The 23,013-nt window shown below is 43.8% G+C and overlaps 1 protein-coding gene across 3 annotated transcripts in view; it reads left to right on the forward strand.

The window, feature by feature from the left end:
• The window catches only part of LOC126365766 (UDP-N-acetylglucosamine--peptide N-acetylglucosaminyltransferase 110 kDa subunit), a 572,676-nt gene that overhangs the window by 384,202 nt on the left and 165,461 nt on the right, over positions 1–23,013 (forward strand). For 2 of the 3 annotated variants that reach the window (XM_050008284.1, XM_050008293.1), the window contains exon 2: positions 4,585–4,770. The exons of the other annotated variant lie outside the window; for it this stretch is intronic. In XM_050008284.1, the coding sequence (XP_049864241.1) occupies positions 4,585–4,770 (186 nt within the window). The remainder of the gene's footprint in view (positions 1–4,584; positions 4,771–23,013) is intronic. 3 annotated transcript variants of the gene reach the window in all.

Below are 23,013 nucleotides of genomic sequence, written 5' to 3' on the forward strand. Positions count from 1 at the left end.
GATCTGTGTTCAGTTTTTCAAGGCCTATCCACTGTGCCAACTTACAATTAAATCTGAGGGGGCTGCGATGGGGAGGTTCCCTTGTAAGTATTAGTTCACTGTTCACCCGTCTAGACGACGACACGGTTAAGTGAGCTACATTCCTGCATCCCAACAGGCCTCTCCATTCGGACAGCTGCTACAGTTAGCCAGAAACGTGAATCACACCCGCCATAGGCCACCGGCGCAGACAGAATCCTAGGAAACCGGCCACCTATATATTTTATCACTGTACTTACAATTAAATATTATGATAAGGACTGGTAAATAGTGAACTAATACCCAGTTTGCATTGAGATGCATTTGCGACTGCTTGTGTCATGTTTATACTCTGCAGAAATTTGAGAAGATTCAGTATTGACAGCGTTCGAACTTCTTCCACTCAGATTCTCTTAGGGTAAGGGGTCTTTTACGGCCAGCTGGCCTCTGTCTGGCTGACACGCACTTCTGCAGCTGTGGTCATGGGATGTGTTTACAGTGGCAATTTCCTCAGCCGACGCTGAACTGCTGCACATTGAGTACGTGCGATGCATTTGATGATTTGTAGACCACTCTTGCCACTCTTGCAGGGTTTAACTGACAGTGCAATATGGCGATCTGTACAAAATAGTTTTATGCCTCTGAAAGTCTCTTCTGCAAAAAAAAAAAAAAAAAGGAAGACAGTGCTCCCACACTGGCAGCATTAGCAGTTTGATGGGTAAATTGAATAAGTGATAAGCTGTCGCGTTAGGATCATCAGGAAGAACATTAACCATTATTCGGGATATTTTTGTAAACAGGTCCCGTTAGGACAAGAATTTCTATGCAGGCAAGCTGAGACTTCACAGAAGCTCCTAGAAAAGGAACCTTTAACTATTTCTGCAGCACTTTACAAATTCCAGGAAGGGAAAGATAAGTAATGGACGGGCTGCCAAGTTAGGATCGCGAGGAAGAATGCAGTCAGTGCTATTCTGGGCTATTTTCGTTAACAGGTCCTGTTAGCATCAGAATTTCCATACAGACAAGCTGAGACATCACGAAAGTTCCTACAAAAGCGACCGTTAACTAAATCTGCATCGCTTTACTATTTCCGAGAGGTAGACTTGGCTCTTATTTACATAGACATTTGACGTCACTATAGCATTGAGAACCTCTTAGCTGCGCCTGTGAGGGTGAGCCGCTATGAAAACATCTCACTGAGGGTGATCCGCTTTGCAAGCATCTGTCTCAGCACTGAACGCACAGCTCTGTGTCACTGTGCCAGCAATGGTGCCTAGGTGAACATGTATTTCGAAGGTTATCTCTCAGGTGTCATGTACGAAAGGGAAACCGCCACCTTATTCTTGCAGGACCCAAACAGACACCTGCGTGTGTTTCGGCAGCTGACGACCGCATCGTCACTGCACGGGGGCCTCTGGTGCTTCCCACCTCCTGGGAGAGTGTGCAGTAACGTACTGTGCGGTGCAGTGCACAGAGGACGGCGGTTGGTGAATACTTCAAGATAGAAAGATACTTAACGGTTTAATTACATGTGATGTGTGTTTCATGATGGTATTCCTTGTGCAATCGGAATAAAATAAGAAAAGCGATCAATTTAATTACTTCTCCCAAGACCTGCATCTTTCCAAACAGCAGAGAATGATGAGCAAGAGAAATCCAAGCCCCACAAACTGATTTTTTAAATACACTCCTGGAAATGGAAAAAAGAACACATTGTAACCGGTGTGTCAGACCCACCATACTTGCTCCGGACACTGCGAGAGGGCTGTACAAGCAATGATCACACGCACGGCACAGCGGACACACCAGAAACCGCGGTGTTGTCCGTCGAATGGCGCTAGATGCGCAGCATTTGTGCACCGCCACCGTCAGTATCAGCCAGTTTGCCGTGGCATACGGAGCTCCATCGCAGTCTTTAACACTGGTAGCATGCCGCGACAGCGTGGGCGTGAACCGTATGTGCAGTTGACGGACTTTGAGCGAGGGCGTATAGTGGGCATGCGGGAGGCCGGGTGGACGTACGGCCGAATTGCTCAACACGTGGGGCGTGAGGTCTCCACAGTACATCGATGTTGTCGCCAGTGGTCGGCGGAAGGTGCACGTGCCCGTCGACCTGGGACCGGACCGCAGCGACGCACGGATGCACGCCAAGACCGTAGGATCCTACGCAGTGCCGTAGGGGACCGCACCGCCACTTCCCAGCAAATTACGGACACTGTTGCTCCTGGGGTATCGGCGAGGACCATTCACAACCATCTCCATGAAGCTGGGCTACGGTCCCGCACACCGTTAGGCCGTCTTCCGCTCACGCCCCAACATCGTGCAGCCCACCTCCAGTGGTGTCGCGACAGGCGTGAATGGAGGGACGAATGGAGACGTGCCGTCTTCAGCGATGAGAGTCGCTTCTGCCTTGGTGCCAATGATGGTCACATGCGTGTTTGGCGACGTGCAGGTGAGCGCCACAATCAGGACTGCATATGACCGAGGCACACAGGGCCAACACCCGGCATCATGGTGTGGGGAGCGATCTCCTACACTGGCCGTACACCTCTGGTGATCGTCGAGAGGACACTGAATAGTGCACGGTACATCCAAACCGTCATCGAACCCATCGTTCTACCATTCCTAGACTGGCAAGGGAACTTGCTGTTCCAACAGGACAATGCACGTCCGCATGTATCCCGTGCCACCCAACGTGCTCTAGAAGGTGTAAGTCAACTACCCTGGCCAGCAAGATCTCCGGATCTGTCCCCCATTGAGCATGTTTGGAACTGGATGAAGCGTCGTCTCACGCGGTCTGCACGTCCAGCACGAACGCTGGTCCAACAGAGGCGCCAGGTGGAAATGGCATGGCAAGCCGTTCCACAGGACTACATCCAGCATCTCTACGATCGTCTCCATGGGAGAATAGCAGCCTACATTGCTGTGAAAGGTGGATATACACTGTACTAGTGCCGACATTGTGCATGTTCTGTTGCCTGTGTCTATGTGCCTGTGGTTCTGTCAGTGTGATCATGTGATGTATCTGACCCCAGGAATGTGTCAATAGAGTTTCCCCTTCCTGGGACAATGAATTCACTGTGTTCTTATTTCAATTTCCAGGAGTGTAAAAGGCAATTTACGCTTGAATTTCCGCTTTATGTGATCCTTCTTCTGCTTTGCAGATCTGTCAGTTTCCAGGTAGACAAGGGGGGAGGTGAAGGAATGAGGGGGGGCAGGGATAGGGTGGCAAGGGTGGTGATCGATTTCCTGAAAAATTCTTTAAATAAATAAATAAAGTATACTCCATACATTGCCTAGAATCTCCTAAATTGTTTAAATAAACAATATTCCACACATTGTCTAAATTGTTTAAACAATATTCCATAAACACCAATCGATTTCCTGACAAATTCTTTAACTAAATAAATAAACTATATTCCATACACTGCCATAAATAACTAAACAATATTCTACACATTGTCTAAATTGTTTAAACAATACTCAATACACTACAATCGATTTCCCTCCAAATGATCGATGAACTGAGTCTTTTTCCCGCCAATTTCCAGGATGGAGGGAGGGGGGAGGAGGTTTACCAGAGGGGGATAGCTTAATTAATTGATCAATTTAGTTAAGTAGTCAATCAAATTGATAAAAGTGTGAGTGGCTACCCAGTGACTCACAACTGAAAGTGTACCTGTAGCAGCGAGGAGGAGGGGATGGGTTGGAGGTTTCCTGAAGGGTTGGGGGGAGGGGGTTGCGGGAGCAATAGGTTAAGGACCTTTCAATCAAAAGGAAGGATCGTTGTAGCAGAACAATAGGTTAAGTACCTGTCAATCAAAGGAGAATAATGGGTTATGTACCTGTCTATCAAAGGAGAACAATAGGTTTGCCCCTGAGTGCATACCTGCCACTGATGTAGGCAACCTGCGCTGAAACAAAGTTTGTCCCACTACTAACTAAATCCTTCTCTTTCTTCTGAACTGCATTAGCTATTTCATACATCTTTTATCGTTGATTTTCCAACACCGTATTGTGCAATTTTCCTCGTTTTCATTTGTGGTTTTAATTTCTGACCGTTTTAAAGTGAATTATTTTCAAAAAAAGTAGGACCACACTGAATTCATTCTGCCTTTGCTCAAATGCTTTATCATTTTTAATGAATTTATGTTGGTAATAAATGACCCAACAAGAATTTGAATTTGGATGAAGCACACACACAACGACTATTCCAAAGGCCGAGGTAAACAAATCTGCCTCACAGATCCTGTTGCTGCTTGGCTTTCTTTATTACGCCTCATGTTCCAACATAACAAAAACGAAACTATGTTGAATAAACCCTGTCTCTTTGTCATTCTTCGAACTTTTCATCGTTCTCTCATAGTAAAAGAACTACTCCCAAAGTGAGGACTGTTTCTATCATTTGGTGGGGAGTCCTCAGACTTTCGTGGAATTGCTCAGTTTCTCGTTTTCGCTTCTCAACACAGTAAGCTTCACTTACGAAGAGTTCTTTCAATACTGCAGCGGGCGCGCTCTTTGCAAGTTGTTGGTTCCTTATCGACAAACCGTGTCAATTCCTCGTAGTGATGGTGCAGCTCATCGTCGTCCGCCATTTGCGCCCGCGAGGAAGCGCCGGCGTCCGCCATCTCGGTGACGCTCATCGCCGTGCGCACGTTTCCTATCGCTGTCACGAGAGAAATAGCCGGCAACGGGGATCTGAGGGTCACCAAGCACCCAGGCACCGACTCAACGCCTGCTTGCGAAGTCAAGGTGAGTAAGCACACTGCGGGGATTCATTCAGACTGTGTTTTCAACCACTAGGAGAGGAGCGAAAAAGGGGGCGCTGTTGCTCTAATGGATCTTCGGCGCATAAGCTATTTTCACTGCACTCGGGATACGAAGCAAAGAATACACTGTGAAACGCCCAGAGAGCCGAGCAATAATGCGACCAGAACATGTGTAAACAATTAATCCGACAACCTAAGCATCCTAGAAGCAGACAGCTCAAAGATCGATTTTGAAACATAGAAGTGAAATTACTTGGTCAATAGTCGAGTGGCGTCACTGAAGTTGCACTTGGGAGCATTCAAATTCCTCTGGCGCCGCTCAAGTGATGCCGCTTTTAGCCATGCTTCAAAAGCTAAATTTTTTGACTTTGTGGTGCCACTTTCGCCTCCGACCACTGATTAACGTAAGAAGCAAATCTAACAGTCACCATATCGATTTCAGTACTTCGAAAGCTGACATGGGTATTTGGCATTTTTCCATATTTATAGCTGCGTATTTCGGAAATATGCCGTTTCAGTGATACACCATATTAAAGATCTCTCCAAAATGTGTCATTTTCAGTATAGTTTGCTGTGCTACAATGGCATATAAAGCCTTTATTAGCACATAATGAATAATTTACATGGTAAAAGTGTATGATGTTTCTACTATATGATTCTTGTGTAAGCAAGTATTATGCCCACCTAGTTAGCAGTACGGTCTACCGCACGGCCTTCCGGATTGGGAAGGAGCGCCTGGTCCCCGGCACGAATCCGCCCGGCGGACTTGTGTCGAGGTCCGGTGAGGCGGCTAGTCTCCGGATGGTTTTTAGGAGGTTCTCCATCTGCCGAGGCGAATGCGGGCTGGTTCCCCTTATGCCGCCTCAGCAACCCTATGTCAGCGATTGCTTTGCAAACAAGTTCTCCACGTACGCGTACACCACCATTACTCTACCACGCAAACCTATGGGTTACTCTCGTGTGGTGTGAGACGTTCCCTGGGGCGTCCACCGGGGGCAGAACCACAGAATAACCCTGAAAGAGTGGTTCGTTGTGGGGCGGCGGAGGTACAGTGGACTGCGCTAGTCGTCGTGTTGTTGTGGACCACTGCGGCTGAGGCGGGAACGGAGCCTCTCCTTCGTTTCTAGGCCCCCGGTTAACATGCAATACAATACAAGCAAGTATTATTGAGTAATTAGTGAAAGGTGATTTGTACTTTCACAGAAGCTCACTTAATTCCACCAGTGCTGAAAACCAATGCAGTACTGGGAATATATTTGGATTCTAATACTGGCAACTACAATACTGTTAAACTCTTGTCCAGTGTTAACAAAGTCTCTGGTGCAGAATAATTTCAGATTGAGTGTAGCTTTTAATAAAGGAAATAAGCTGCATTACATTGCCTTTTAGTAAACTCTCATTACGCGTAACTCGAAAATTCCGTATAGAACAACTTAAATATTTTCTCGCATGTATTTAATTGATGTGAGATGCAAGAGTGAAAACATTTGCTTTCAAATGACATGCAACGCATCACGAAAGGGCATTCAAATTGCAGTTTTCAGGACGTTGGTGTAAATATTGATGGGATGACGCTTAACAGCCAGATGTGAAACTCACTTGCAGTTGCACTCGAGCAAGTAACCGCCCCCGGAAGCTGAGTGGTGCCCGCACTGTAGCTCAGGGTGTTCGGACAGACAACAAAAAAACTGAGTGAATGTATCAACGAAGAACCTAAATGGGTGTCATCGGAAGTGCGCCTCGAACAAATTCAACGAACAATAAGGAACAAAATGAGATAAAAAAAGTGGTCAGCGTGACAGAATGTCAACCCTAAAGGCCCGGGTTTGATTCCCAGCTGGGTCGGACATTTTCTCCGCTCAGGGTTCAAATTGTTCAAATGGCTCGGAGCACTATGGGAGTTAACGTCTATGGTCATCAGTCCCCTAGAACGTAGAACTAGTTAAACCTAACCAACCTAAGGACATCACATACATCCATGCCCGAGGCAGTATTCGAACCTGCGACCGTAGCAGCCACGCGGTTCCGGGCTGAGCGCCTAGAACCGCGAGACCACCGCGGCCGGCTCCGCTCTGGGTGTTGTGTTGTCCTAATCATCGGCATTTCATCCCCATCGACGCGTAAGTCGCCGAAGTGACGTCAAATCGAAAGACTTGCACCTGGCAAACGGTCTACCCGACGGGAGGCCCTAGTTACACGACTATATATCCGAGAAGTACTGCTTCTCTAATGTGTCAGATGTTTTAATAGAGCTCAGTACACAGCTTAACAAGTTGTCGAAATTCATTTTTGTTACCCAAAAGTCGTTTAAGAATGGGTTTTAATTTACGAGTGCAGTTTCGTTTCTAAGTGGTATTGATGCCCCTATGTTATTTTTGCACAAGACCTACTTACAAATCCAACCTGTATGCTTTCTCGTATTCTTATATTCTTATGGGATTCTTGGCTGAATCCTAATACCGTAACCTGAATGGCAACACCAGTGTTTGCTGGAACAATCTCAGTTTGTAATATTTCCAAAATTATTTAATCATCAGATTAATTTCCACTATGAATTTAACAGTTGTGTTGGCGCAAAACAGAACAAAAATACATCGACCGACTCTGAGGGAATATGGAATAACAAACCCCAATTGTGAATATCCTATCAGACATAACGCTCTGTAACAGTAGACGGGAGTTTACAGTAGGGCACGGCATAATGTTCGTACTTCCTCAATTGCCAGTAATGCGTCATTGGAGGCCAACTGCACTTCATCCACTTCTCAGATTTAGCTGAGCTTGCCTCCTGTGTAGTTATAGTGTAGTTATCAGAACGCTGCTCTCCAAAAATGCGAATTCTGCCTAATTTAGTTTTCAACATAACCACACTTGGGAAATTTGGAAATAACCACGAAGAGAAACTATTTCAAATAGAAGTGAACTCTATTGCAGAAATCCGTTATCTTCAAAATGACGGGTTACACATTCGTAATTACATCGAAACGAATCAAAGATGGCGCTTATCAGAATTTACAGAGCTGGTTCAAACACAAGTTTGCTAATACCAGTGATACAAAATAAGGGACTACACGTTCGTAATTATATCGAAACGAAATCAATGATGGCGCTTATCAGAATTTACAGAGCTGGCTCAAACACAAGTCTGCTAGTACCAGTGATACAAAGGCCGCACACAAAACTACAATCGCGTGAGAATTTATGTTTTATAAACGCCACAACAAAGCTGATCTAGGTTGCCGTCGTGATTTATTTCACCTCCACACTCAGGAATGCTGCATTATACACGCCATGAGCTTTGCTCTTTGACTTCCCGCATCGATGACTTTGGAAGTTTTTCACCAGTAGAAATATACTAAAAACGCAGTCACGGAGTTCACTGCCGCTGCGAGTTTACTTAGACAACGTCACAAGACAGTATGCGCATTATCAGAGCTTAGTGTACAATCAAGATGGAGCGACACTTCTCACGTACCCATCTGGTTCAGCCGCTGAGCCGCATCTCTCTGACAGTGGTGCACCGCTGCACTCTCCGATTCTTGCTGGCGGCGGTGACGTCAGACATTCCAGTTTACCAAATATTAATTTTGCTTCTAACTGTATCATTCTCTACGATCTGCTGACGTGGAGACAAACTCCAAACTTTAATTAGTACTGGGAATTCTCTACTGCCTGCCACAATAAAATGTAAAGTGAACTATGTCTCCTTTGGGCAGAGTCTGCTGATGGACTCGTGCTGGAACCAACGTGAAGGGACCTCTACCCCTGTAAACTATGTCTTCACTTTTACTTCAGGTTTTTCTCTGCATGTGCTTCTACACTTTCCAGACCCTACTGGCTTTGCCAACCGTGCTGACGTAATAACTGGCGGCCGCTGACAGTGTCTGCAACAGAATATGTTGTCCAGCCTACTCTCTCTTCACCCGCCTCTAAGTAAATTCTGATAGCCTCTCTGAATTAAAACTCAAATATCTCCTCTATATATACGCCAATCGTTATGCTGATTTCACCATTCTTAGTGTAATAAATGGTTCAAATGGCTCTGAACAGTATGGGACTTTCTGAGGTCATCAGTCCCCTAGAACTTAGAACTACTTAAACCTAACTAACCTAAGGACATCCCACACATCCATGCCCGAGGCAGGATTCGAACCTGCGACCGTAGCGGTCGCGCGGTTCCAGACTGTAGCGCCTAGAACCGCTCGGCCACTTCGGCCGGCTAGTGTAATAAAATACTATGTCAATTACCATGTTTTCCAGCTGATTACTTTTCTTGATTATGATGCTTATTTATTTAATTCGTTCATCAACTTCAGCATACACAGTGTTATGACAGTATCCTGCCACATCTGAAGTTGGCGCCATATTGAAAACCATGCAACCAGAATTGTGACAGAAGTTTGTGATAGCAGCAGCACATGATACCATTGCTGTATCTGCTGCCATGGCACAAACTGTGGTGTCAGTTTAGTTGTTTGTGGAAACCCAGCTTAATGCCAGTATGAATAACGGCATACTTCCCCAGAAATAGTAATCTAAGCTACCCCGAACTCTTTGGGTAAATTTTTGAGCTATCAGAGAAGCCTTGAGTATTATTTCTGTGAAGTCGGACATTGTGCACACCACGGTTATTCCCCTAGTCTGTATTCCAGCGGAATAGTGCTCAGCCCCATAAGTGAAGACCACTGTTCCGCATTTTTTAATGCACACTAAAATTTGTGAAAAGTGCATCACTCATTAATAATAGCTCAAATGAATCCAGACTTGCAGCATTACGAAACACTACTCGAGTAGCGTGTTTGACCTCAAGAGGTCGATTACCTTTGTCACATATACCTTGACATGTAGAGGGGGCACTAGCATCTACTTCCCTGGCCTGCAAGTGTCAATAATTAAATGCAGGAAATTCTTTTAATTGGGTAGGTATGGAAGAGCTGGTTTACCATATTTTTATCGTATGTAAAATATACGTCACGGCTCACACTAGTAATTGAGTCCAGAGAGGTTGGTAGTCAAGTGAGGCAATTGTAAAACATGCATTCGAGTAAACGCGCGGTATTTGTAAGATTTATTGTGAAACGCAATGGTCTGTCTGTTTTTGTTATTGTCACAGAGGGTAAATTTTGTTGCTGACTCTTTTATGAAAGTATTTTGTGAAAGTATGTTTTCTGAATACAGCAAAAAGAACAGTACCTACAGTAGTCATCACAAGCTTCCTGTTTTTCACGCTGTAGTTTATGACACACGAGTTCTTTTAGCTACCCAGTACTTTCCTTAGACATTTCTAATTTTTCTGTAGTTTGTCAAATTAACAAAATCAATTAAAGGTTGCTACATTTCAGCCCAGGTGCTGACTTTGAAGGAGTTCTCTCCAGGTGGTTAGCTGAACGATTGAAACCAGACTCACAGTTGGGCTCTCACAGCCCACGTCCCTCTAGGATCGTTTCTGCAGATTCATTTTTGGACATTTGTCCAACCAGTAGGGCCGCAAGTCTGCTGTACGAAACTAGTAGCCTGACAGTCGTCTAGGGTGAGATGTGCAGCTGTAACCACCAGCTGCTTACATCCTGGATACCTCCCGCCAGGGCTCCATCCTTCTCTAAACTTCCTTCTGTTGCTAGGAACCCCACACTGTTGTGGGAGAGGCTCTGCAGAGTATGGAAGGAAAGAGGAGAACTCTACACCAGACTCTGAGTAGATATCTGAAATATGTCGGTATACACAATTGTTGTCTTATTGCCAGCAACATGCAGTGATCCAGATTCAATTCCCAGTCCAGCATACTGATCCATCTTGCACACACAATTATCAAAATAGTTTGTCAGGTGTGGCAATGGAAATAAATGGTTCCTACCTCTAAGATGGAAACAAGTATATTATGTGATGAGTGAGATCATGCTGGCATACACTTCACTAACTGCTGTAGCAATGACTGAACTATGATAACAGCAGTTTAGATGTGAAAATAGGAGCTCACAGTGGTGGTTTCGTGTAACGAAGAGATAGCGTATTATGACTTTTTAGAGACTTTTAGGATCCACATGGATTTCACAAACAACAATTTTATGAAACCTCGCTCACTCTTTAGGTCCTTGGTTGGTGCCATGCATCTTGACTTCGGGAAGGTGTTCGATACAGTTTCTCACTGTCACCTAATGAAGAAAATACGAGAGTGTAGAACATCAGACTAACTTTTTTATTGGGTTGAAGAGTCCCAGCAAATAAAACACAACATGTCAATCTTAACAGAAAGAAATATTCAGACATAAAAGTAACTTCGGGTGTACCCCAAGGGAGTGTTAGAGGACCATTACTGCTCACAGTCCTATACATGACCTAGTGCATAACTTCGAAAACTCCATGAGGCTGTTTGTGGTTGCGTTGTTGAATACAGAAAAGCTGTACAAGGCTGTTTGTCGATGATGCTGTTGTACATAGAAAAGTCGAAACGATAGAAAACTGCACAGCAGGAAAATCTAGAGGATCGTTCTTGGTGCACGGATTAGCATCTGAGCCTCAACATAAGCAAAAATAATATACTGTGCATAAATGGGTGGAAAAACCCATTATTCTTTGATTATGCGATTGCCAAACAGTTACTGGAAGCAGTACATGAACTCAGTATCTGGGAGTATGCATACTGATAGATTTAAAGGGGAATGGTTGCAAAAAAGTAATTGTACAAAAGACAGATGCTAGAATAAGAGGCATAAGATGATTCTTCAGGACAAACAGTCCACCCACCAATGAGGTAGCTTACAAATCAGTCATTCAACCGATACCTTCCTCGGTATAAGACCCTTGCCAGCCAGGATTGACAGAGGAGATAAACTCAAAGAACAGCAGCACATTTCGTCACAGTTTCATTTAGTAAGTGCGAAAGCATCATGGAGACGCTCATACAACTTCAGTGATAGACACTACAACGAAACATTGTGTGTCACAGTGTGGTTTACTGTTTAATTCCAAGTACATATGTTCGTAGAAGAGTCGAGCAACACATTGCTTTATCCTACATATACATTGTGAAAAGACAATGAAGGAACATTAGAAACTTCCAATGCATATGGAGGCTACCCATAATTATTCTTCCCCAGTATGGTTTTTAAAGTAATAATTGTTAAATATACACTCCTGGAAATTGAAATAAGAACACCGTGAATTCATTGTCCCACGAAGGGGAAACTTTATTGACACATTCCTGGGGTCAGATACATCACATGATCACACTGACAGAACCACAGGCACATAGACACAGGCAACAGAGCATGCACAATGTCGGCACTAGAACAGTGTATATCCACCTTTCGCAGCAATGCAGGCTGCTATTCTCGCATGGAGATGATCGTAGAGATGCTGGATGTAGTCCTGTGGAACGGCTTGCCATGCCATTTCCACCTGGCGCCTCAGTTGGACCAGCGTTCGTGCTGGACGTGCAGACCGCGTGAGACGACGCTTCATCCAGTCCCAAACATGCTCAATGGGGGACAGATCCGGAGATCTTGCTGGCCAGGGTAGTAGACTTACACCTTCTAGAGCACGTTGGGTGGCACGGGATACATGCGGACGTGCATTGTCCTGTTGGAACAGCAAGTTCCCTTGCCGGTCTAGGAATGGTAGAACGATGGGTTCGATGACGGTTTGGATGTACCGTGCACTATTCAGTGTCCCCTCGACGATCACCAGAGGTGTACGGCCAGTGTAGGAGATCGCTCCCCACACCATGATGCCGGGTGTTGGCCCTGTGTGCCTCGGTCGTATGCAGTCCTGATTGTGGCGCTCACCTGTACGGCGCCAAACACGCATACGACCATCATTGGCACCAAAGCAGAAGCGACTCTCATCGCTGAAGACGACACGTCTCCATTCGTCCCTCCATCCACGCCTGTCGCGACACCACTGGAGGCGGGCTGCACGATGTTGGGGCGTGAGCGGAAGACGGCCTAATGGTGTGCGGGACCGTAGCCCAGCTTCATGGAGACGGTTGCGAATGGTCCTCGCCGATACCCCAGGAGCAACAGTGTCCCTAATTTGCTGGGAAGTGGTGGTGCGGTCCCCTACGGCACTGCGTAGGATCCTACGGTCTTGGCGTGCGTCCGTGCGTCGCTGCGGTCCGGTCCCAGGTCGACGGGCACGTGCACCTTCCGCCGACCACTGGCGACAACATCGATGTACTGTGGAGACCTCACGCCCTACGTGTTGAGCAATTCGGCGGTACGTCCACCCGGCCTCCCGCATGCCCACTATACGCCCTCGCTCAAAATCCGTCAACTGCACATACGGTTCACGTCCACGCTGTCGCGGCATGCTACCAGTGTTAAAGACTGCGATGGAGCTCCATATGCCACGGCAAACTGGCTGACACTGACGCCGGCGGTGCACAAATGCTGCGCAGCTAGCGCCATTGGACGGCCAACACCGCGGTTCGTGGTGTGTCCGCTGTGCCGTGCGTGTGATCATTGCTTGTACAGCCCTCTCGCAGTGTCCGGAGCAAGTATGGTGGGTCTGAGACACCGGTGTCAATGTGTTCTTTATTCCATTTCCAGGAGTGTATGAATGCTAGTCATGATAGATTGAGTAAAAGTTCGACTTGTGCAGGGCACATTCATTTAACACATTGACTAATGTAGCGCTATGCAAACATGCTACCTTCATGGCCACCAACGACACAATGCCTGCTTTGTGCTCTCAGAACCCCTACCCTCACGCCTTGCCTGATATCACATCCACCAGCTGCAGATGGTACAATCACTACATGAATACAATGTAAAATATATTTATAATCACATATGTAACTGTTTGTTATAGGTAAGTGGAGGATGTGACTATTATTCTCATAATACCCCAAAAATTTTGATGTGAATAGCAAATTTTAAAAAAAGGTGGCTACTGCCTGTAAAATAAGTAATATTTAACACCAAAAGACCAAATGAAATTTTCAATAATATTCTGAGGGAACAAACTGAAACTCACAATACTAAACATAATAAGAATAACAATAACAATAATATGCTGAAGATACTTAAATACTTAACTCTTGAAGTAAAACTAATAGTAAATATTCATTTTATAACTATTTACAAAATAGCCATGAAAAGTGTCGAAATACCTGTTTAGCATTATTTTCCTTCAAATAGTTTTAATTTGTGCCTTTAAGTATGTTGCCCAACAAAGCTAACATTTGAAGAACCTTGTCAATGAAAATGACACCTACAGCGAATTTTAATGAAAAGTATATGTGAATTTATAGACTATCAAATAAATCATATTTTCCTGTTCATTTGCTTTTATGTCTCAATAACTTCTGTTTAGTCTTCAAAACATTTATAACATGAATAAATTTTCCAACCTCAAACAAATAAATTTTACAAGAAGTATAGCAATTAAAAACGTTCTTTAAAGAGGCACAAATTCAAACCATAAAGTAATCATAGCAACAGAGATTCATATAAAACAACTTCTCTTTAAATTTTCATAGAAACATTTTCTCCACACTCACTTAACATTTTCTTCTGTTCTTCGATGTCGTGTCACAGCTATCTGTTGTCTTGCTACACAGTACCAAGGCTTGTCTGTGACCCATAGTGCTCTGGTTTAGGACAGCTTCTATTTTGTGGGCACACAAATGAGCCCAAATTAGCATCCAGCGTGGCACTCAGCCACTCATCAGATTTATCATTCACATGCACTCTAACATATCACTGAAGATAAGCTGCCAAGTTCAAATGAACAGTTGTAACAAAAATATACAAATAAACCACAGAAACTAAATTCATAAAACCGAATGCTGAAATCAATGCCTTTTTTTAGGATTTGGTCTCCAGAATCATGCAAACGGCGACACATTTAATTTATCAAGTTTATATCCTGACCAATATAAAGAAATATAGTGCAACTTAAATAAGCACTTGCAAATAAACACATTGTAGTCATCAATATAGTCAGGCTTATTTACGTGATACAATACTACTCTCCACACAACTATTAACATTACCTATTATTTGTGGCAGTACACAAGTTTTACATCTGCAAGATCCACATAAAAAGTATCCCTACAAATCTCATCAGTCATCACACAGAAACCTTTTATTTTACCTTCATTTATATTATTCAGCACCTCTTACATAACTTAATTGTGCAAACTGTCTTCTGCCTATATAACTCAAGCTGACCACACTACCTTTAGTGTCAGCAGATTCATGGCATAGTTGGATTCTTTGCTTGATAAAATCTTGTTAATCAGAATTGTAACACTGTTTTCACCTACTTTAAATTCAAACACTTGCCTACCCTACTGTAGTTAATAGTGATGTCTATATTTGTCATCTGTTCCACATTTATGACTAAATGCAGCATCATCTAATAAGAAGGCTTAATGCCAAAACACCAGAATTAGTCTACATCCATCAACTAGAAAAAACCAAGGACTTGTCCGCTCTACCTCGTATTTTGTCCAGTGTGAGAACCTAGAACAAGCTTCAACCAATTAATTGTGAAACTAAGGACGTTGGCATTCTTATGCAAACTATGCCATATAAAAAGAAGTTACCGAAACCGTGAGAGAGACTGAAACGTTGCTTTTTGACTTTTCATAAATTCTGTCGTAGAAGTCAGGAACAATTCCCTTGGAAATGTGTATACAAATTGGGATTTTACAGCAGAGTAAAGCTTGTTCTAGGGGGTCTTGTAAACCCAATCCTTTCTGCGCCTAATAATGGCTCGTTGTCTAATGAAATCATTTCTCATATTATATAACAACTTTGTTTCTTTTACATCCTAAAGCAACTTCCTGTCAAATGATTTTGATGTAGTCAATTGCTTCTCTCGCGATGTGGAAGACGAACTTGTACCGGGGATGGGTAAAGATGATGTAGACATTCATTAACTGCTCGGATCTATCTGGATGTTTCGTTTTCAAATAATTTTTCATGTCACAAAAATATTTCATTGAGTTTAAGGTAAGTCAGGTAATTTCTATTAGTTTAAATGGATTTTTATAGCTACGATTGACGAACACATCTGTGCATCCCAAAAAAGTTAGGTACCTACTTAACGATATTAATCATCGTATCTATGGACAAATACCTTGTCGATAAGCGTAATAAAATAAGTGAATCCCTGAGAACCATAAGGGCGTCGATTTTCAGATTGTGTCATGTATGCAAGTTCCTGACATCTACTGATCGTATGGTGAACTACCTGTAGACCCACAACGTATACATGGAGGTGACAGAAGCCATGGGATGCCTCCTAATACCGTATCGGACCGCCTTTCCATATGGATGTCCATCCCTTTGCTGAACACAATAGTAGTTTACTGTGTTTTGTGAACGAAGAAGATTCGTGATGGCGTGGTGACTACTCATTCTGTATTATACAACAGAGTTACTGTGTAGTGCTCTCTGAAGAATACGGTCATGCTACACTCTAGTTCTGCACTTTTATACTTAATCTTGGAAGCGCAATACGCCAGTCGAAAAAATAATAATACCATTTCCTGCGATAGAAGAGAGGGGAAAGAAGTGTGACATTTTAAGGTCGACAAGGTGTCCTCTCCAAGGATCGGGTCGTGCTCAATCCCTGTGGAAACAGTTCATCGCCTGACGCAGTCATAGAGCAACGAATTCTGCAGTTCAGTAGGAGAGATGAGGACTGCCCTGACTCAGTCCTAGTTTGCAAAAAGTCGCTTCTACCGGCCGATCTGAGAGTGGTATTTGGAAATTTCTCACCATGAGTTGCGATTTTTCCAACCAACCCAAGCCATGTATGTTTCAAAATGACATTTATTCAACCTCTGTTGCGCAGGTCAACATTAAAAATAGAAAGCATGGAAGTATTGTAATAAACCTGCCAACGTGGTGAAATGTAAAGTTTCGCAAGCAAATAAAGGGTTACAGATGCCATCAGAGTTCAATAAGTGGTCTTAAGGTTGGTAGGACGTCAAACGGGCAGACTTCGAGAAGGAGAGGCACCACAGGACATTTTAATTTGCATTGTCTATACTTTTACGAATAAATTCATAAAACTGTGTCAGCATGACCAGAAAGGATTCAGGATTCACACTCATAGCAGTGGAAGTTCAAAAACACGAAAAAATAATATTTTTTAAATGTGAAATTTCATGAGTTTTTTCACTTACTGTTGGCTGCATTTGTTGCTATAGGTACACTTTTCTTCATAAGTAAGAGAGAATCTTCGATGAATTTTGCGCAGCTTACAAACCATACTTACAGGTGTATGACACTCTAGAATTTATTTAATCTATGGAAAAATAAATGGGCTGTTACGTTTTAAACTTCGTGTTTAGAGAAAACTCGAATTTTATAGTAAATTATCTCAATTTTTACTACAGTTTTTAACAGATTTGAGAAAATCTAGAGTTTCATACACCTGTAAGTATGGTTTGTATGCTGTGCAAAATTCACCGAAGAATCTCTCTTACTTACGAAGAAAAGTGTACCTACAGCAACAAATGCAGCCAATACCAAGTGAAAAAATGGTGAAATTTCACATGTAAAAAAATTGTTTTGTTATGTTTTTGAACTTCCTCTGCTATGAGTGTGAATCCTGAATCCTTCCTGGTCATGCTAACAAAGTTTTATGAATTTATTTGTAAAAGTATAGACAGCGTAAATTAAAATGTCCTGTGGTGCCTCTCCTGCTCCAAGTCGGCCCTTTTCACGTCCTAACCCCCTTAAAGGCTCTTTCCCTGCTTAAATTGATAATTTTTGTTGACATCCAACAGGATTTTCTCAGTCGTTCTGAATTTTTACAATAGAGTCTATTAATTTTTCTGTCGGCATTAACATTTTTGGAAAATAATAAATGTTACTGAATATTTTCTACCTATATTTTATAACTCGTATGTTACCCTGGATGTAATCATATGACATAATTTCAGACTGGTTGATGAAAAAGCTAAGTCTGTAGTGTTTCCTGGTGAAAGCTGGTTCTGCTTCGACGCCAGTTATGACTGTGTGTTGACTGGAAGGAGGTCAGCCGAGGGCCTGCAAGCAGCCTATCTGCTTTATAGACACACTAGACATACAACTGGAGTTATGGTCTGGGATGCGAACTCATGTGATAGCAGGAGTACCCTTGTGGTTATCCCACGCACCCTGACTACAATTTGTACATCAGTCTGGTGATTCTACCTGTTGTGCAGCCGTTCATGAGCATCGTTCCTGGTGGTGTCTTACAAGAGGATACCACTCGCCCACATATCGTCGGTATAACCGAACATGCTTTACAGAGTACCGACATGATGCCTTGGCCTGCTCGATCACCAGATCTGTTGCCAATCGATCAAATATGGGCCTTAATTGGCAACAGTTACAGCGTCATCCATAACCAGCATTAAATGTCCCTGTACTGACCGACCAAGTGCAACAGTCATTGAACTCCGTCCCACAAACGGACATCCAGTATCTGTATAACACAATGAACACACGTTTGCATGCTTGCGTTCAACGTTCTGGGGGTTACACCGGTTATTAATGTTTCAGAATTTCACAGTTGCAGTGGTTTATCTTGCACTCACATTAAACTGTGATTTTGCAATATTGATCAGTTAAAAATGTTACCTAGACAAATGTATTCCCGAAATTTCATTACTATACATCAATTATTTTTTGCTGTTGCACCTATTTCCGTTATTGTGCATTTGATGTTAACAAATTCCTCTTCTTCAGAAACGCTTTTCTTTCCAGTGTCAGTCTACATGTTATTTCCTCTCTACTTAGGCCAACATCAGTTGTTTAGCTGCCCAAATAGTAAAACTCATCTACTGTTTTAAGTGTCTCGTTGCCTAATCTAGTTTCCTCACCACCACCTGAGTTAATTCGACTACATACAATTATGTCTGTTTTGCTTTTGTTGTAGCTCGTTTTATATCTTCCTTTCAAGACACTGTCCGATCTGTTCAACTGCTTGACTGTCTCTGACAGAATTTCTATCATCAGCAAACCTAAATGTTTTTATTTCTTCTCCCTGAGCTGTAATTCCTACTTCAAATTTTTTTTGGTTTCCTTTACTGCCAGCTCAGTGTACAGACTGTATAATATTTCAGATAGGCTACAACCCTGTCTCACTCCCTTCTCAACCATTGCTTCCCTTTCATGCCCTTCTACTCTTATAACTGCCATCTGATTTCTATACAACTAGTAAATAGCCTTTTGCTTCCTGTATTTTACCCCTTCAGAATTTCAAAGACAATATTTTAGTCAACATTGTCAAAAGCTTCCTTTAAGTCTACAAATGCTATAAACGTATGTATGCCTTCCCCTAAAATCTCTTCTAAGACAAAACTTGGTGTCAATATTGTCTCGCATGTTCCTACATTTCTCCAGAATCCAAACTGATCTTCCCCGAGGTCGGCTTGTACCAGTTTTTCCATTCTTCTGTGAGGAATTAGTGTATGTATTTCGTAACCACGACTTACTAAAGTGATAGTTAGGTAATATTCACGCATGTGAGCACCTGCTTTCTTTGAAATCGGAGTTATTATATTCTTCTTGAAATCTGAGGGTATTTAGCCTGTCTCATACATCTGGCACATCAGATGGAATAGTTTACACCAAGGTTGGCCCTCCCAAGGCTGTCAGTAGTTCTGACGGAGTGTTGTCTGCACCAGGGGCCTTGTTTCGACTTAGGTCTTTCAGTGTTCTGACAAATTATTCCCGCAGTATCGTATCTCCCATCTCATCTTCATTTACGTCCTCTTCCATTTCTATAACAATGCTTTCAGGCCCATTTCCCTTGTATAGACCGTCTGTATACGCCTTCTATCTTTCAGCTTTGCCTTCTTTGCTTAGGACAGGTTTTCTCATAAGACACCATAAATCGGAAAGACTAGTCTTCTAATGTGTTCCTGTCTAAAACAAATGCCGTACATTTCTCTTAGAAAGTATAAAACATTTATATCATTTTATCAAGTTGCGAGTCATGTACAAGCAAGATCTTGCAAGAATTCATTTGTACTTTGATTTCCAAGCAGAAGCACTACGTACATTTGAAATATGCCATTATTCGAGGGATTTATGGAGATTTTCTCGCCATCGAAGTTTCAAGATCAAGACTGGTTTAAAATTTGACCTCAGTTTTACAGATGGCAAGTGTGAATCTCAACTGAAATTTTCAACAAAACTTTAAGGACTCGATTACCCTAGATTGTAGTTCGTCATTTATGTTCATAGGCCTGATCTGTAAACGTTCATGGTGGAGTATGCGCAGAATGACAGCATCATAAACCTCAGTATGAATTAATGTGGTAATAGTAAACTGCAGGAGCATCTATAGAGAGGTCCCAGAACGGCTCTCATTAATAAACGGTCACAACGCCCATATACACTCCTGGAAATTGAAATAAGAACTCCGTGAATTCATTGTCCCAGGAAGGGGAAACTTTATTGACACATTCCTGGGGTCAGATACATCACATGATCACACTGACAGAACCACAGGCACATAGACACAGGCAACAGAGCATGCACAATGTCGGCACTAGTACAGTGTATATCCACCTTTCGCAGCAATGCAGGCTGCTATTCTCGCATGGAGACGATCGTAGAGATGCTGGATGTAGTCCTGTGGAACGGCTTGCCATGCCATTTCCACCTGGCGCCTCAGTTGGACCAGCGTTCGTGCTGGACGTGCAGACCGCGTGAGACGACGCTTTATCCAGTCCCAAACATGCTCAATGGGGGACAGATCCGGAGATCTTGCTGGCCAGGATAGTTGACTTACACCTTCTAGAGCACGTTGGGTGGCACGGGATACATGCGGACGTGCATTGTCCTGTTGGAACAGCAAGTTCCCTTGCCGGTCTAGGAATGGTAGAACCATGGGTTCGATGACGGTTTGGATGTACCGTGCACTATTCAGTGTCCCCTCGACGATCACCAGAGGTGTACGGCCAGTGTAGGTGATCGCTCCCCACACCATGATGCCGGGTGTTGGCCCTGTGTGCCTCGGTCGTATGCACTCCTGATTGTGGCGCTCACCTGCACGGCGCCAAACACGCATACGACCATCATTGGCACCAAGGCAGAAGCGACTCTCATCGCTGAAGACGACACGTCTCCATTCGTCCCTCCTTTCACGCCTGTCGCGACACCACTGGAGGCGGGCTGCACGATGTTGGGGCGTGAGCGGAAGACGGCCTAACGGTGTGCGGGACCGTAGCCCAGCTTCATGGAGACGGTTGCGAATGGTCCTCGCCGATACCCCAGGAGCAACAGTGTCCCTAATTTGCTGGGAAGTGGCGGTGCGGTCCCCTACGGCACTGCGTAGGATCCTACGGTCTTGGCGTGCACCCGTGCGTCGCTGCAGTCCGGTCCCAGGTCGACGGGCACGTGCACATTCCGCCGACCACTGGCGACAACATCGATGTACTGTGGAGCCCTCACGCCCTACGTGTTGAGCAATTCGGCGGTACGTCCACCCGGCCTCCCGCATGCCCACTATACGCCCTCGCTCAAAGTCCGTCAACTGCACATACGGTTCACGTCCACGCTGTCGCGGCATGCTACCAGTGTTAAAGACTGCGATGGAGCTCCATATGCCACGGCAAACTGGCTGACACTCACGGCGGCGGTGCACAAATGCTGCGCAGCTAGCGCCATTCGACGGCCAACACCGCGGTTCCTGGTGTGTGCGCTGTGCCGTGCGTGTGATCATTGCTTGTACAGCCCTCTCGCAGTGTCCGGAGCAAGTATGGTGGGTCTGACACACCGGTGTCAATGTGTTCTTCTTTCCATTTCCAGGAGTGTAGTACTAGGAACAGAAAGTTGGCTGAAACCAGATGTAAATAGTGATGAAATTCTAAACTCAGACTGGAATATATACCGCAGAGACGGGCTGGACAGTGAAGGAGGAGGCGTGTTTATAGCGATAAAAGGTGCAATAGTATCGAAGGAAATTGACGGAGATCCGAAATGTGAAATAATTTGGGTGAAGGTCATAGTTAAAGCAGGCTCAAACATGGTAATTGAATGTCTCTATAGGCCCCCTGGCTCAGCAGCTGCTGTGGCAGATCACCTGAAGGAAAATTTGGAAAATATTTCGAGTAGTTTTTCCGGCCATGTTATGGTTCTGGATGGAGATTTTAATTTGCCGGATATAGACTGGGAGACTCAAGCGTTGATAACGGGTGGCATGGAGAAAAAATCCAGTGCAATTTTTTTAAGTGCATTATCTGAAAACTAGCTTGAGCAGTTAAACAGAGAACCTACTAGTGGCGATAACATATTAGACCTTTTGGTGAAAAAACAGACCGAACTATTTGAAACAGTTAACGCAGAACAGGGAATCAGCGAGCATAAAGCGGTTACTGCATCGATGATTTCAGCCGTAAATAGAAATATTAAAAAAGGTAAGAAGATTTTTCTGTTTAGTAAAAGTGACAAAAAGCAGATTTCAGAGTTCCTGACGGCTCAACACAAAAGTTTTGTCTCAAGTACAGATAGTGTTGAGGATCAGTGGACGAAGTTCAAAACCATCGTACAATATGCATTAGATGAGTTATGTGTCAAACAAGATCGTAAGAGATGGAAAAGAGCCACCGTGGTACAACAACCGAGTTAGAAAACTGCTGCGGAACCAAAGGGAACTTCACAGCAAACATAAACATAGCCAAAGCCTTGCAGACGAACAAAAATTACGCGAAGCGAAATGTAGTGTGAGGTGTTCTATGTACTGATTTGGCAGAAAATCCTAAGAAATTTTGGTCTTATGTTAAAGCGGTAGGTGGAGCAAAACAAAATGTCCAGACACTCTGTGACCAAAATGTTACTGAAACAGAGGATGACAGACTAAAGGCCGAAATACTAAACTTTTTTTTTCCAAAGCTGTTTCACAGAGGAAGACTGCACTGTAGTTCCTTCTCTAGATTGTCGCACAGATGACAAAATGGTAGATACCGATATAGATGACAGAGGGATAGAAAAGCAATTAAAATCGCTCAAAAGAGGAAAGGCCGCTGGACCTGATGGGATACCAGTTCGATTTTACACAGATTACGCGAAGGAACTTGCCCCCCTTCTTGCAGCGGTGTACCGTAGGTCTCTAGAAGAGCGTAGCGTTCCAAAGGATTGGAAAAGGGCACAGGTCATCCCCGTTTTCAAGAAGGGACGTCGAAAGATATGCACAACTATAGACCTAGATCTCTAACGTCGATCAGTTGTAGAATTTTGGAACACGTATTATGTACGAGTATAATGACTTTTCT

The sequence above is a fragment of the Schistocerca gregaria genome, chromosome 1 (assembly GCF_023897955.1).
Source record: "Schistocerca gregaria isolate iqSchGreg1 chromosome 1, iqSchGreg1.2, whole genome shotgun sequence".
Classification (NCBI taxonomy): domain Eukaryota; kingdom Metazoa; phylum Arthropoda; class Insecta; order Orthoptera; family Acrididae; genus Schistocerca; species Schistocerca gregaria.